The sequence below is a fragment of the Heteronotia binoei genome, chromosome 1 (assembly GCF_032191835.1).
Source record: "Heteronotia binoei isolate CCM8104 ecotype False Entrance Well chromosome 1, APGP_CSIRO_Hbin_v1, whole genome shotgun sequence".
Taxonomy (NCBI): domain Eukaryota; kingdom Metazoa; phylum Chordata; class Lepidosauria; order Squamata; family Gekkonidae; genus Heteronotia; species Heteronotia binoei.
In genome coordinates, this window is record NC_083223.1 from 97408212 (window position 1) to 97422969 (window position 14758).

The following is a 14758-nucleotide window of genomic DNA, read 5'->3' on the forward strand; positions in this document are numbered from 1 at the left end:
ATGCAGTTACAAGATTTGGGTCAAATACGTAAATATTTTCAAAAAGTACCTAAAGAACAACTGTTAGCTACTTTTAAACTTTTGCACTTACTTTACTGGGGGGAAAATGTCATTCTGAATAAACAATAATTAATGTTAATTAAAAGACACAGCTTGATTGCTGTGAGATTGCTTTGGAGTACATTTATAGGATTTATACATGTGACCAGTTTTAAAAAAGAAGTTCAACGCCACAGAACAGGGGTGTCAAACGTCCACACCTTGGGCCAGAACCAGCCCATCCAGAGCTTTAATCAGGCCTGCAGGACTCTTCTCTCCCCCATCTTCCTCTTCCTGTCCTCACCCTTTGAAGCTCCAAGGCTGCTGAAGTTTCCTGCTCTTTCTGCCTTGTCTTTGCAGGCTACAGCAGGAAGCAAAGCTGCAAGGAAAACATGGAATGGATTTTACATTAAGGTCTCTGTGCCCAGATAGATAGGGCCCAGAGATCTTATTAGAAAATTCATTCCACGTTTTCCTTGCAATTTTTGTATGTGCTGAAATGTGTTTCAATTGAATGGAAATCAGTTTCACTTTCAGCATTCCTATATAGACAGCTGAATCGCATGCTTCCTGGAGTTGTGTCCTTGCAAATAAAGAGTTGATGCTTTAAGCCAGCTTGTCTCTGCTCAATGGACCTGACCTAGTAAGTACTCTAACCTGGGAACCCACAGCCAAAGGGGGATATGACACTGGAGAACTACTGCCAATCTGAATAGATCCCAGGGGGGGGGGGGAGAAGTCTGCAATGCCGTTTCATTGTTTTCTCAGGCTCAGAGCATTTTATATTTTTAGTTTCTACAGTGATCTTTGTGCTTTTTCTTGATATTTTAAAAACTGCATTGCCAAATCCCACTATTCTCTCACCATTCCATTTTAAACAAAATATTGAAAGACTTTTAAGCATGTTTGTATTTTAAATTAAAAATAATATATTTGTGTTTGTCTGTGTCCTTTATAAAGGTTATATCTACACAACCTCACATTATTACATTTTATGACACACATGGCCCAGTCCCACAAACTCCCATGTGTGTCAGATCTAGCCCTCCTAACAAATGAGTTTGTCATCCTTGTCATAGAATGCAGTGGGGAAAATTTAAAGCCTCATCTCTATTATGTTATTCTTGATGATTACTTCTGTTTCACGAGTTCTGTGCACTCATATTTACTATGTTCATTAACTAACTACTAGAAATCCCACTCCAGAAGGTATTAACAGAGTGCAGTGCAAGCGCAGAATGAAAACATGGTCAATTAACACCTGAAGGAAAGGACTGGGTTAGAGAACTTCCATAACCCTTCAAATCAATATTATTTTAAAGGAGGACACCTAAGCTGGCTAGAGTTTTTTCACTCCTTTTCCCCTTCCCACTGCAATCTCCTGACCTATATGACTATTACTCCACATGAGTCCTGTGACCCTGGGAATAATTTTCTCAAGATCAGAAATGGTTGTTGTGGGACAGGAAGTGGGACAGTCAGGAAAATTTCAGATCTTTGCACTGGTCATGCAAGGTTCTTGCACTAGATCCATCCAAAGATCTCCACTAATGTGACATTTCACCAGTTAAAGGATGTCATAGCCCTCTACATGTTATTACAGTGTGTGTGCAGGAACAAGCAGCCCATTCCCAAATTCAGAAATCAGAAATACTATATTCACACAGGGTTAAATAGTACCTTTATCCTTGCAAAGTGGACATATTCTAAAATGCTAAACTCCTAAAAATTTTATTTCATGGAAATGAGAACTGCTGATGACTAGATATGAAAATTAAGCCACCTTGCTAGCCATACCTGATGCCCCCTAGCCACAAACATTAAATCAAGCAAACAGAAACCTCTTTAGCACTCATAATCATCAACATGGTTTAGAAGCTGCCATTTGTTTTACATTTGAGAATGTGAGGAAACAGCCACTTTCTCTCCTCATCAGTGTTATTTCCCCACAAAAGGGTTAAGAAGCAGTTTAAGATTCTATTCATTATAATGATTTTCAACAAATCTGATCTTCCAAGGCTTTAGCAGAATTCTCCTAATTTGCCTTACAAACTGAGCACCCCATAACAATAAGCAGATGGAAAATATACATACCAACATTTTAAACTCACCATTTCAGTGGTGTGCCTTCATATTCAAACCATATTTCTACAACATCTTCTTGTCTCATAACTTTCTGAAAATGTTTTTTCACTTTGTCTGTTACAAGTGTCAGGTAGCTAATTCTAGGTAAGAGCAGCTGCAAGAAAAGGTTTAAATAAGACATATCCAATAAAAAATTGAATACGTAGCTTCAAGTCAAAATATTCCTTAACTTTTAAGCCTTAATTTTTAAATGTAGCATTAATGAGTCTTTAGAAAGTCCAGAGGAAGTTCAATTCACTTACTTCATTAATACCCCACTTACCCCCATCAGTTTACATTGTTCTCTTTTCCATTTTATCCTCACAACAATCCTGTGAAATGGGGTTATGCTAAGAGTGTGTGACTGGCCCAAGGTTACCCAGCAAGCTTCCAAGGCAGAGTGGGGATCTGAACCTGGGTCTCCCAGATCCTAGTCCGGTACCCTAACCACTACACCACACCAGCTGTCAAAAAGAGGAAGAAAGAAATACTAATGGTTATCCTTCCTCTGTTTAGTTTGGAGACTGAAGGTAGGGAAAAATGGATGGGAGGGGAGATGAAAAAGTGGAAGATTTACTCTGGTCATTATAACTATAGTAATGCGCCAGCATTTCTACCGTCATAGGTCTATAGATCTAGATTGGAGTGTTGGCATTATTTTCAAATGAGATTTATACAGGGATGTCAAACGTGTGGCCCAGGAGCCAAATCAGGTCCCCAGAAGGTTTCTATCAGGCCCCCGAGCAGCCGGCTGTCATCTGCTTCCTTTTCTCTCATTTGCTTCCTTTTGCATCACAGCATACTTTGTCAGGCCTGCTTAATCACACCAGAGCTACAGAAAAATACCCCTGTTGGTTGAGGTGTCTCCCGGGGAGGGGAAGAGGATGGGGGAGGGAGAGCTTGCTTTGCCATGCTCTCTCAATCACACAACACAGTTACTGAGTCAAGTTTCTCTTCCTTCTATTGGCTGAGGCTCCTCCACCTCCTGGTACCCTGGGAAAGGAAGGAAAGAAAGAGCCAGAGCTTCCTTTGCCCAGTTCCCTGGACCCCATGGGAGAGATAGAAAGAAAGCAATGTTAAGTCCAACAAGTGCTAATGTTTTAAGCATGTTTTATTTTAAGGTTTTTAAATATATTTATTTAATTGTTGTTTGTCTGTGTCCTTTATAAAGTTTATACCTCTGCTACCTGGCGTTACATTTTATGACACACATGGCCTGGCCCCTACAAGGTCTCATTTGTGTCAGATTCGGCCCTCATAACAAATGAGATTGGCACCCCTGGATAACATACAACATAGAACTGACATCTAAAATTTAACTCATTTTATACAGGTTGTTCTGAAAATCTATTTTTGTCTTTAATATATCAACAGCTTTAAGGAAAAATGTCAAGCAAATTATGTGACTAGAATTGTACTTGCCTCCCAAACACATATATCAATTGCATACTTACAGGCTAATTGTATACACTGGTTTACTAACCAATTTTACTAAATACTTAGAATTACAGCTTTCAGAGAAAGAAACGTTATCAAGGGTACAATCCAACAAGAAGACCAAAATTCACACAAAGAAGTTATTCAGCAGGAGAAACATGTTCCTTCTGAAGTAATAGGGGGAAAGCATTCTTGTACACAAGTAGGGAAAATTACTCTCAGTGACAATCAGTATAAAAGAAAAAGACAACTCTGCTTAACAGTGGAATCCTAAGAACACTTTCCTGGGAGTAAGTCCCATTGAGCAGACTTTAGTAGAATTCTGAGTAGACCTTCTTAGGATTGCACTCTAAATGAAGGTGGTCACACCTTAATTCGATTAGTGACTTTTCAGATGTATCTGAGAAACTGAAGATTTTTTCACCCTTGTACTTTCTGGCTGCAGGTGTTTCTTGGAAATAAGAGCAGCAACTAGTCTACCAAAGAACCCTGTCTTGTTTGGGAAAGAAAGCTAACTATAGGGGCATTTTGAATGATTGACAACACCTTCCACTCCACAAAAAAGACGTTCTGAGCATCAGGCCTTATGCTAGGCAACACTGTTCCAGAAGAGGGGCAGCATTAAGCTGCATATCTGTAGATCACGGGTGTCAATCTCATTTGTTATGAGAGTCAGATCTGACACAAACAAGACCTTGTAGAGCCAGGCCATGTGTATCATAAAATGTAATCCCAGGTAGCAGAGATATAAACTTTATAAAGACAAACACAATTAAATATTTTTTTAAAAAAACCTTAAAATAAAACATGCTTAAAACATCAGAACTTGTTGGTCTTAACATTGCTTTCTTTCTATCTCTGCCATGGGATCCAGGGAACTGGGCAAAGGAAGCTCTGGCTCTTTCCTTCATTCCCCTGGGGATCATGAGGGAGAGGAGCTTCAGCCAACAGAAAGAAGAGCGGCTTAGCTCAGTAGCTCTGCTGTGCAATTGAGAGAGCCTGGCAAAGCAAGCTCTCTCCCCTCCCCTTCCTTTCCAAGGGAGGAGCCTCAGCCAATGGAGAAAACAGTTTTTTCTGTAGCTCCTGTGTGATTGAACAAGCCTGGCAAAGCAAGCTGTGATGCAGAAGGAAACAAGAGAGAGGAAGAAGGGAGCAGATGACAGTCAGTTGCTGGGGGCCTAATAGAAGCCCTCAGGGAACCTGATTTGGTCCCCAGGCCACATGTTTGACACCCCTGCTCTAGATTGTGGGAAAAAGCATTAGTACCCATTTGTTAGAAGATATGCCACAAAGTAGATTTTGCATACACAGGGAATATTTTTGCACAACATGCTTTTATAATACCTACATAGTAAGGTTCAGCTTCTCTTTCAGTAATCTCATCCTGATATAGAGTAAAACAAGTTGGTATTCGCCCAAACCACACTTTTCTAAGTACATCTTTGTCATCTGTCATTCTTCCAGGAAACACAGAAGCACATGTAGCCTATCCCTTCAGAAAAAAAACCCCTGCAAATAAAATATAACTGATCAGTTTTTAGAGAGACAAGGTTATTTATTATAAATATTATTGTAATTTATAGTCCACTTTTCTCACTGAGACTCAGAGTGGATTACACAGTGCAAGCCAATGCAATCAACAGGATTCAATAGGAATCAATAGCATCTAATAAGCAATGTAATAGAACTAGGATACAAAGATGATGTTATGCCTTTAACATGTTTCCACAGGACAATAATAAGGATGCTACCTCTTTTTGTTTAGACAAACTATGAGTCACAGAGCGACTCACTAAAAACTTGAAATTCAAAAGATGAAATCCTTTGCCAAGAGGCAACATAGTGTATTTGTGTGTGGGAAAATCAATGCATTTTATCTATGCTTACTGATAATCCCTAAATTCTTAGAACACAACTACAATGTACAAGTATTTCTCTTTTAATAACTATGCAACTCATTCTGGTTGAAGTTTGGTTGCAACTGTCATAGCCTACTAGGAAAGCACTATGTAGGTATGGCATAGATATTTCAAGGATTTTTCCTTGACAATAAATAATGAAGTCAGTTTAAAGATGAAGTCAGTTTCAAGTGGAAAAGTAGCATACCAGTTCCACCAGGTGAAACTTTTCTACATCAGACAATGAATGCTCACATTTTTTCCTCCCCCACTGTGATATGGCTGCCTAAGACAGAAGTCTTTGTAGCCTTCAAGGGAATACATTTCATTGGATCACATCAAGGTTTCATCCAGTCCAGCATGCTGTTTCCAACAGCAGTCATCCAAATATGCTTACAAGGTACACATGAAGGCAACAGGCCTACCCATTACTTGTGCCCCGATAAATAATTTTCACTGGTTTATCATGGCTAGCAACTGACAGATGTCACCTGCATAATTTGTCTAGCTCTTTCCTTTTCTAAAAGGCATGCAACCTAGTAGCTGCCTGAAGTGAAGGACTTTGTGCTGTCTCTTAGCCTCAGCCAGGGACTAGAGAGAGCCAGAAATAAATAGGTTAGGACCCAGAACCTCCTTCCTTTCTACTGCTCTGGTGCTATCCCTTTGATGCACAGATTGCTACATTCAGTGAATCTTCCTTCCACTTGACACTTTCTCTCCACACCTTTTTCCATCCTGGCACACTGAGGGCAGGACATGCCTCTTGCATCTCTATCCACCCTAGCTAGCTAGACTAGAATCCTGTCTAGAAAGGAGTTGCTTACCCTAAAGGACTCATATTAGTTTAACAAAGGGGCTCCATATGTAACTTTTTTCTTAGCAGCACACCAAACCAGATAGATTCTACTGCATTATGAACTTTCGAGCACTCTAATAACCTAATAGTCCTTCAACAGCCACCCCGCCATATGATTCATTTCAGAAGACCTCTGCTTTTCAAGAAAGACTTCTCACCTTTTATGGCCTCCTTGACATTTTAAAAAAAAACTATTCTGGCATCCCATGGATTTGTTCATCCACTTTCTCATTTGTATAGATTCTATCTGAGCAACTGCTTAAAATGGTTTCAAATAAAGTCCAACTCAGGAAGGGATTTAATCTTAATCCTCTTGACTCTCCCCCTTCAATTTCCGTTTAATAACGGATTTGTTTTTAATTTTAGTAGTTTTGTGGCACTTTTCACATTATTTCTTCCAGGAAAAAAACACTGGGTTTTAAAGTGAACCTACTGTTAAAAATTGGACTTGACAAAAATGTATTTTAAAAACAAAATAGCTCAAAAGCATTCACGGATATGATTTCAACAATAAAATATGCCTATGCACTAGTTTAAAAAATGTTCTGGTTTACAAAAGAATATCAATAGTTGGTTTGGACAGAGCAGCTGGGGTAAGGAAAGGACAAGGAGCTGAAATTGCTCCATATTCCTCAAGCACAGCTCTTCCGAGGAGGAGGCAGCGATTCTATCCTCATGTCCCTCCTCACTCCCACAGCAGTTCCTAAAGTCTGGTCCTCATCATGGTCATCCAACCTCAGGAATAATCTTTCCAAAAATAATCTTTCATGGTCAGAAAGAGCTGCAGCAATGGACAAGAACACTGTAAAACAGTGTGTGTCTGTAACACATGGATGGTAGGATACTAGCCAATAATTTAAGAGTAGCAAAACTCAGACATCAGTCTGGAGATGACAGAGGCTGTAGCTAGCTGATTGTTCCAAATATGTCTAAAAATTGCATTAATACTTTTTTAAAAAGCCTAACTAGCAAGACAACAAGCAAACTGTCTCATTCTCAGTACTCTTCTTGAGTCTGGGTGTTCAGTTTAAGACAAGAGGGAAGAAGGGGGGAGATGGATTAGGACCTGATATAAAACCCCACATTGGATACTGATTACTATAATAGTGTTACTACACTGGAAAGCCACCTCAATTTTTAGCTTTCTAAGCCAACCAAGCAATCCTAAATAGAGTATACCTTTCTAAACTCACTGACATAAATGGACTAGGATGGGCAAACTCTGCTCTGGATTGCAATTCTTTTAAAGGTCTGAGTGCTAGTAGAAATTTACTCCCCCACAAGATAACTCCAGAGGTTATCTCAGATAGCTACCACAGGGAGAGTCATCCAGATTAATGCCTGGGTGGAGCAGTGACAGCTATGGTACCCCAATGGCAGAAAACCAGTTCTTGGACAGGTCTCCAATCCACAGCAACTACCTCCCGTTATAAACACAACCTAGCAAATCTGAAAATGGACCAAAGGGCAGAGAGAGTCAGTCTGCTGGGGTGGAGGCACTTCCACTGACATGCGGAAAACACACCCTCAATCTCTCTGGATACAGAGTTGCTACCGGGTTCCCCCCGTTTCTCCATCGTTTATCCCTCAACTGCAAGGGAGAAAAGTTAGACAACTGCGCAACTGTCATCACACGCTCATTTTCCTGACTAATTAGCGCGTACTAATGCAAAAACTAGGACTGTGCGTATGCAAGGCACACAGTGAGTTAACCCACCCAAGAGCCACGAAGGGGCTTCAAGGAACTCCTCGCCTGGACTGAAAACTCAACAGGAGACCGGGGGGGGGGGGCTCGGCTCCCCGCGCTTCCAGCCCCTGAGCCAGCCAACCAGATCAGCCCATCCATTTCCCAATGGCCATCGCCTCCACGGACCCCCGAAAGGTGGAGGGGACAAGGGACGCCGCCGTTACCTGACAATCGTTTCGTTCCCAGCCAGCCCCTTGTGCCGAGCTCGGCCACAGGTCAGCTACGCGCAGACTCTGCCCCGCCTACTGGCAGGAAGGCTGCCGGCCATACAGAATGTGGTCAGGCCCCGCTTTCAACTTTCTCCCCTCCCGGTCTCTATTGTAGAGCCTTGATCTTTCACGTCATGTGACCCTGAGATTCTCTCTCTCCCCCACCCTCCCTAGTCTGGCTCCTTCTTCCTTTCCTGTTCCCCCCCCCCCCCCTTACGCGCGGACAGAGGGAGGGAGACAAACGTTTGGGACAGCCAACTACTGCAGCCAACCGCTTTCTGCTTTGGGATTCCACAACCCGGAAGTAGCGACTGGGATTGGCTGTAGAGGCGGGAAGAAAAGAAACGTCATGCAGAATCCAAGAGAGTTGCAGCGCTGAAGGCTTCCTCCAGGGGGCAGCAGATATAAGAGAGCGAGGGGCAGTATTGTGAGAAGGCAGAGGTACCAGGACCCGGGCATCTTTTAACGCGGGGAAAGTCAGTGTTTTTATGCAAGAGTTAAAAACCCGCTGGGTGAACGCTCTTCTCCCTACCTCTTTGCTTTTAATAGCTGTATGACGTGCAGAAATACAGCCGTGCTTGTGTTTGGAGTGTAGGGGTCGTAGTTAGAGTCTCTCTCTCTCTCTCGGCTTGGCTTCGCGAACGAAGATTTAAGAAGGGTGCAATAGTCCACGTCTGCTGCAGGCTCGCTGGTGGCTGACAAGACCAGTGCGGGACAGGCAGGTCCGGCCACAGTGGCTGCAGGGAAAAGTCTGATTTAGGGTTGGTGCTGTAGCAGTGCGATTCTTCCTCAGTCTCCTTTTGTCCTCAAGACCAGCTATGCGTGCGTTCTCAAAGGAAGAGACAGCCTGGTGGATGGTGTGTCTCCATGCATTGCGATCTGAGGCTAGGTCAGACCACTGGTGATGGTTGATGCGACAGGTGCCAAGGGATTTCTTCAAGGAGTCCTTGTACCTCTTCTTTGGTGCCCCTCTATTTCGATGGCCGGTGGAGAGTTCGCCATACAGGGCAATCTTGGGAAGGCGGTGGTTTTCCATCCTAGAAATATGCCCTGCCCAGCGCAGCTGCGTCTTCAGCAGTACTAGTTAGTACTAGTTAGAGTACTCAGCTACGATTGAGGTAGGGTGGCCCCTCCGGGTTGGGAAATACCTGGAGATTTGGAGGAGGAGAGACTTCGATGGGGTACAATGCCATAGAAAGCACCTTCCAAAGTGAACAGATCTCTATCATTTGGAGATTAGGTTGGCCGCCCTAGATAATCCTAGGCTAGATTGGAGGTTATCCGGGGAATCAAGTCTGCATTCAACCATGACGTTCCCTGGATGATCACTGGCCAGATCGTTAGGTCTTAGATTAGATCATTTTGAGGCATGTTCTAATGGCTGCTGCAGGTTTGACGCCTCATTCCATACATCGTTGGATACTGTGTTGTCGTTGCTTGTGTTACAGCAAACATTGTCAACTGGATTTTCCTGTCTGGACAAGACAGTCCAAGACTGCTAAAGTGTTCCAATAGTACAACATCCAACTATATGAGGATGCAACTTGTTGTGTTTTGGCTCTTTTGACTCGGTTTGGAACTTATGTTGCATATGATGAATGATCTCTGGGTTGGCTGATGTATTATATATAAAAGCATTTAATGGATGAATGTTAATATATAGCCCACATGTTTATCACATTTTGATTCTCTGCATCACTTTCAGCAGCTATCAGTAGAACAAAGTTCAAGTTCAGTAGCACCTTTGAGACCAAAAGCATTTTATTCAAGGTATAAGCTTTTGTGTGCACACACACGTCTTCAAATACAATGACATGGAAGTTACCAGTCCATAAGTATAGGCAGAAGGTTAGCAGCAAATCAGCATACAGTATAATGAAGATATTTAACAGATTCAAGGACCAAACAGGTAAAACAAGCTTAGTTTATATGGTTACCATTTGTTTGGTTTAATTCCAGGGGAAAACATAGTGAAGGAAATAAATCAGAGCTTGATGGGCAGATGTACCATTCTTAACTGTGGAATGCCGAGAGTAACTAACTGAGACTTGTTGTGCTTTGTCTCCTCTCAAGTATAGAGGCAACCTGACATCATCCTTTTCTTTGAAGAGGGGCAATTGGCTGTGTAGAGTATCTCCTCTGTCCCCAGACCAGAGAAATACATTCCAATCTACCATTCCAAATTACATTATATGCTATTATTTATTACAGGGGTGGCCAACGGTAGCTCTCCAGATGTTTTTTGCCTACAACTCCCATCAGCCCCAGCCACTGGCTGTGCTGGCTGGGGCTGATGGGAGCTGTAGGCAAAAAACATCTGGAGAGCTACCGTTGGCCACCCCTGATTTATTACATTACATTACAATCTAGCATGTTAATGGACTATTCCAAATAAGAAATGAAATGAAATAGGCTAGCCACCAGTGGCTATTGGTATAATTTCTAAGAATCTTAATTGGGTACTGAATGACAATTGCAGCCCTGATAGCAGGATCAGGCTTTAGACTTCGGAGTTATGATTTTGCACTCAGTAGCTTGGCTGCTTTTAATGAAGTTGTTTACTCTGTGACTAAACACAGTTCATGGCACAGTCAGGAATATGGATCAGAGCAACAGACTCACAATGCACTTTTACAAGTTTATACTGGGATAGGTGTTACTTGGGAGAGGAAAGCTACTTTTGGTGGCATTGCCAGGATAAAAGTAAAAAAGCTTCCATATAGCCAAAGCAAAAGCATAATCGTAAAACACAATCATAGCTACTTTTGATAGCATTGCCAGGATAAAAAAAGGCTTCCATATAGAGAGTCATTACGTATCAAGGTTGAGTCTTTAGGAATTGTACTTTCTAGCCCCTTCATGGTTGCCTTTCCCAGTCTCAGTCTCCTTCTGATTTCTTGGTTGCAGTCTCCCTTTTGGTTGATGACTGATGACTATTTTTCTCTGCCACACGTAAATCTATACTAGTTCTATCTATATTAATTTCTTCTTCTTTCTCTATACTACCATGTATTACTTGCACCTTCATCTTTACCTCTTTTGTCAGTTTTTTAAGTCTCTCAATTCCCTTCTCTCCCATTTTTTTTTCTTTTCCACAGACAAGCATTGCTTTGCTAGATCAGCTTCATATCTAGTCTGGCTGATGGTTCTGGAGCCTCACTCACAGCAGGAAATGGTGGCAATAGCCAGCCTCTGTTGTTATAGCCAACATCTCCTGATCACAAGTATGCTTTCATTAGCTATTCAAGCTAATAACCATTGATAGATGGCAGTTTGCCTGATCCTCTGTGTGTGTTCATGCTGTGTGGCCTAGACCAGTTATGTAAATATTGGATTTCTTAGTGTTTTGCTGTCCTCCTTCAGCTGTGTTTCCAGTCAAGCTACTAAAGTAAATGTCTGCACCAGTTTTTCCGTCCTCCAAGCTAATAGGGCTCATGACGCAACAATCACAGGACTGTATGCGGTATTTATAGGCTAATGAGTCAAATATTCATTTCCAGCTATGTGACAAGTTCAGGATTAGAAGAAGCATCATCAAAAGCTGCATCTTCTCACAATGTAGTGAAATGTAGCCAACAAATGTATGCCAAAGGGCATTACTCTTCCCCACTCATATGCACAACACAACATGTTAAGGCTCAAAGGCAGCACGACATCTTCTGTTTTATGGAGGACTGTGGTGACCACACTCTTCAGAGCTCCATAGGTAGATGTTTGACTCCCTTCCTGCAAGCCCAGTGGAGATTTTGGACAGTGGGAACGCACAGGGAAGAAAGCATGGGCACTTCAACCAGATCATATTTCTGCAACTCACTTGGCAAAGGGAATACCCAGTAAAAGGCCACGGCTTCTCCCAGGCAAAGGTCCAGGCTCTGATGGGGGAGAATAGGAGGACACTAAGGAATAGGACAGAAGGAAAGGAGAACACAAGTACAGTAACAACAAAACACACAATTGCACATTCAGAGAAGATGGTACTTCTGTCTCTCCCCCTACCCCAATAGCTCTCACTGGAAAAAGCAGTCATGGGAGTAACAGGATTAAGGAGATTTGAATATCACAAGGCAGAAATGGAATAAGATACAGTTCAGCTGATTAGCTACCAAATAGGAAGAGGAGGCAAGACTAGGACTGACACGCTGCAGAGCATTCATCTAATCACATGGTCAACTGGGCCTGCAGGAAGGGCTATGTCATGGGGCTTTTAGAATCCTCCACTGACCCTAGTATTGAAAACAGCAATATACAGTATTCCAGACAGTGCAGGACAGACCATAACAGTGCAGGCCTAGGTCGTTTTCGCACTCACCTTAATCAGCAGCGACGACCCTCTTCACTGTGCTGGCTCTCCTGCATGGTTTATGCACACCTGCAGTAATTGGGGGATTGTGAACCTGGAGGATCCTGTCCCTCCCCCTTGCCAAACGTTGGAAGATCCTGTCAGCTCCCTCCCTATGTGAGTTTCTTGCTGAGGGCAGGTGAAGTTACTAATGAGCAGGAGATGGGCATAGTTCCCTGTATACCAAACTCATTTAAACAGACACACTTGTGAAACAGTCTAGATAGTTCAAGAAGGGAGTTGCAAATGCAACTCATTTGATCTAGCAAAATCCTGTCTCTTTCAGTATTGCACAGGCAGACACAGGGTGGGATCAGATGAACCAGTTGCCATGGTGGTCTCTCAGCTATTAAAAAGCCAATCCTGTTAGAGGCACAGGTCACACACATGCAGATGGAGTGACACAGGCACAGGTCACACACATGCAGATGGAGTGATCACACCACTCTTGCACATGCATGGCACACCCAGGCCAATCACATAACCCGAAATGCACTACAGAAGTGCCACAAGGACTTTGCCACCAGGAAGTTCGCAGTGGCTGTTTAGCCTGTTGTGGAGTCATCCCAGCACAAGGTAGGTGCAAGTGGGCCATAGGGGACAGATGTGCATGTGTGATTGTGCCCATTAAATCTGGAGGTGGGAGTGACTATGGCGGGCCAAAAAGCCCATCTGATTGCAATCACAGAATCAGTGTCACTGAGAGGGACAACAGCGCTGACAAAGAGCTAAGCAAATTATGCAGAAGTCAGATTGGAACAAGAGACATTGTTTCTGTCTATGTTTTCTAAGGAGGCACACTGTGAGGGCAGAGCAGTGTAGCCCGCACATCCTATCCTGTTTGTAGCACCATTGTGTGTAGCAGACACACCCCTCATGTCCCAGAAACATGGGTGCTGTTGCTTGGAAGGGCTGGTAGTTGGCAACAGTGAAACCTCTGTCACCAGAAGGATGGGAACAGGGTAAGTTGTGAGCCATCCTGATCTGCAAGCCTCATGGCGAGGGCAGCAGTAAGACTGAATCTACTGTAAGACTGGATCAATATATGCATCCTCTATGCCAACCCAGAGCCTTCTTTGCAGCCGCTGCACTCTCATCTCAGCACATGGACAGCTGCTGGGAGGACAGCAGGCTGGCCCCCAGATACTGCCATCTTTCCACAGCCATCTTGCTCTTCTCCAGGCACCTTGGAAGCCTCATTGTTTGTCCTGAAATACTGAGGAGAGAGCAAGAAGGGGAGCAGAGGGGAAGCCAGTATCACACAGGCGACTTGGAAAGAGAGGCTTCACAATGCTGCTGGCTGGCTCACAACAGGCTTCTGCAGTGGGTATCCTAACATCCTTTACTTCCCTAACTGCCTTTTCACTCTCTCCTGGTATGAGGCAGAGTAGACTTGGCCATCTGAACTCTCACCTGAGCTGTGGGCCTCATGCCAAAGAGGGAGAGAGAAGATACCAAGGAAAGTAAAGAGCGCACAGGCTTCTGGCCCAGCCTGAAGTGCTGGCTTAGAGCCTCCCTTTGGGATAGTTGTGACATCATGGACGATGCGAAGAAGAGTGCTGCTGGCTCCAGCTGACCTCAAAGACACTCTGTAACGGAATATTACAGACCAGCTACAAGAGCACTTCGCTCCCAAACCCTCCGTCATAGTGGCCCGCCATGCATTCTATGTGAGGAACCAGGCAGTCGGGGAGTCGATCATGGTCTTCGTAATGGCTCTCCGGCAGGCGGCCCGCCACTGCAATTTCAGCAACCCGGAGGAAGCCCTCCAAGACCAGCTGGTGTGGGCCTCAAGGATGAGCAAATCTAATGGAGGCTCCTGACAAAGAAGGACCCCACATTTTAGGTCGCATTGGAAGAGGCTCTCACTGCAGAGGCCACCAACCAGTTTGCCACTGAGGTCTGCCAGTTGCAGAGCCTGCTGATTTCACAGGGGCCTGCTGCAACAGCCCACCATGTGGAGTTGGCCAACGAAGATGAAGTGGTCCTCCAGATGCCCAGGCCAACTCACCATGCCACACACCCTACCACTGCTCCTCGCATGGCTGTCCCCACAACCTCAACACCCTGCGCCAGTTGCAGAGAGTTCCACAAGCGGAGGTCCTGCCA

The 14758-nt window shown here is 43.7% G+C and overlaps 1 protein-coding gene across 2 annotated transcripts in view; it reads right to left on the reverse strand.

Moving 5' to 3' along the window:
- The window catches only part of ATG5 (autophagy related 5), a 42373-nt gene extending 33763 nt beyond the window's left edge, over positions 1 to 8610 (reverse strand). The window contains exons 1-3 of one of the 2 annotated variants that reach the window (XM_060237635.1): positions 8266 to 8610; positions 4949 to 5109; positions 2151 to 2278 (exon numbers count right to left, since the gene is read on the reverse strand). In XM_060237635.1, coding sequence (XP_060093618.1) covers positions 2151 to 2278; positions 4949 to 5056 — 236 coding nt within the window. In that variant the 5' untranslated portion in view covers positions 5057 to 5109; positions 8266 to 8610. Of the gene's footprint in view, positions 1 to 2150; positions 2279 to 4948; positions 5110 to 8071 lie in introns of both variants that reach the window. The other variant, XM_060237628.1, reaches the window with a different exon arrangement.
- Between the last annotated feature and the right edge of the window lie 6148 nt (positions 8611 to 14758).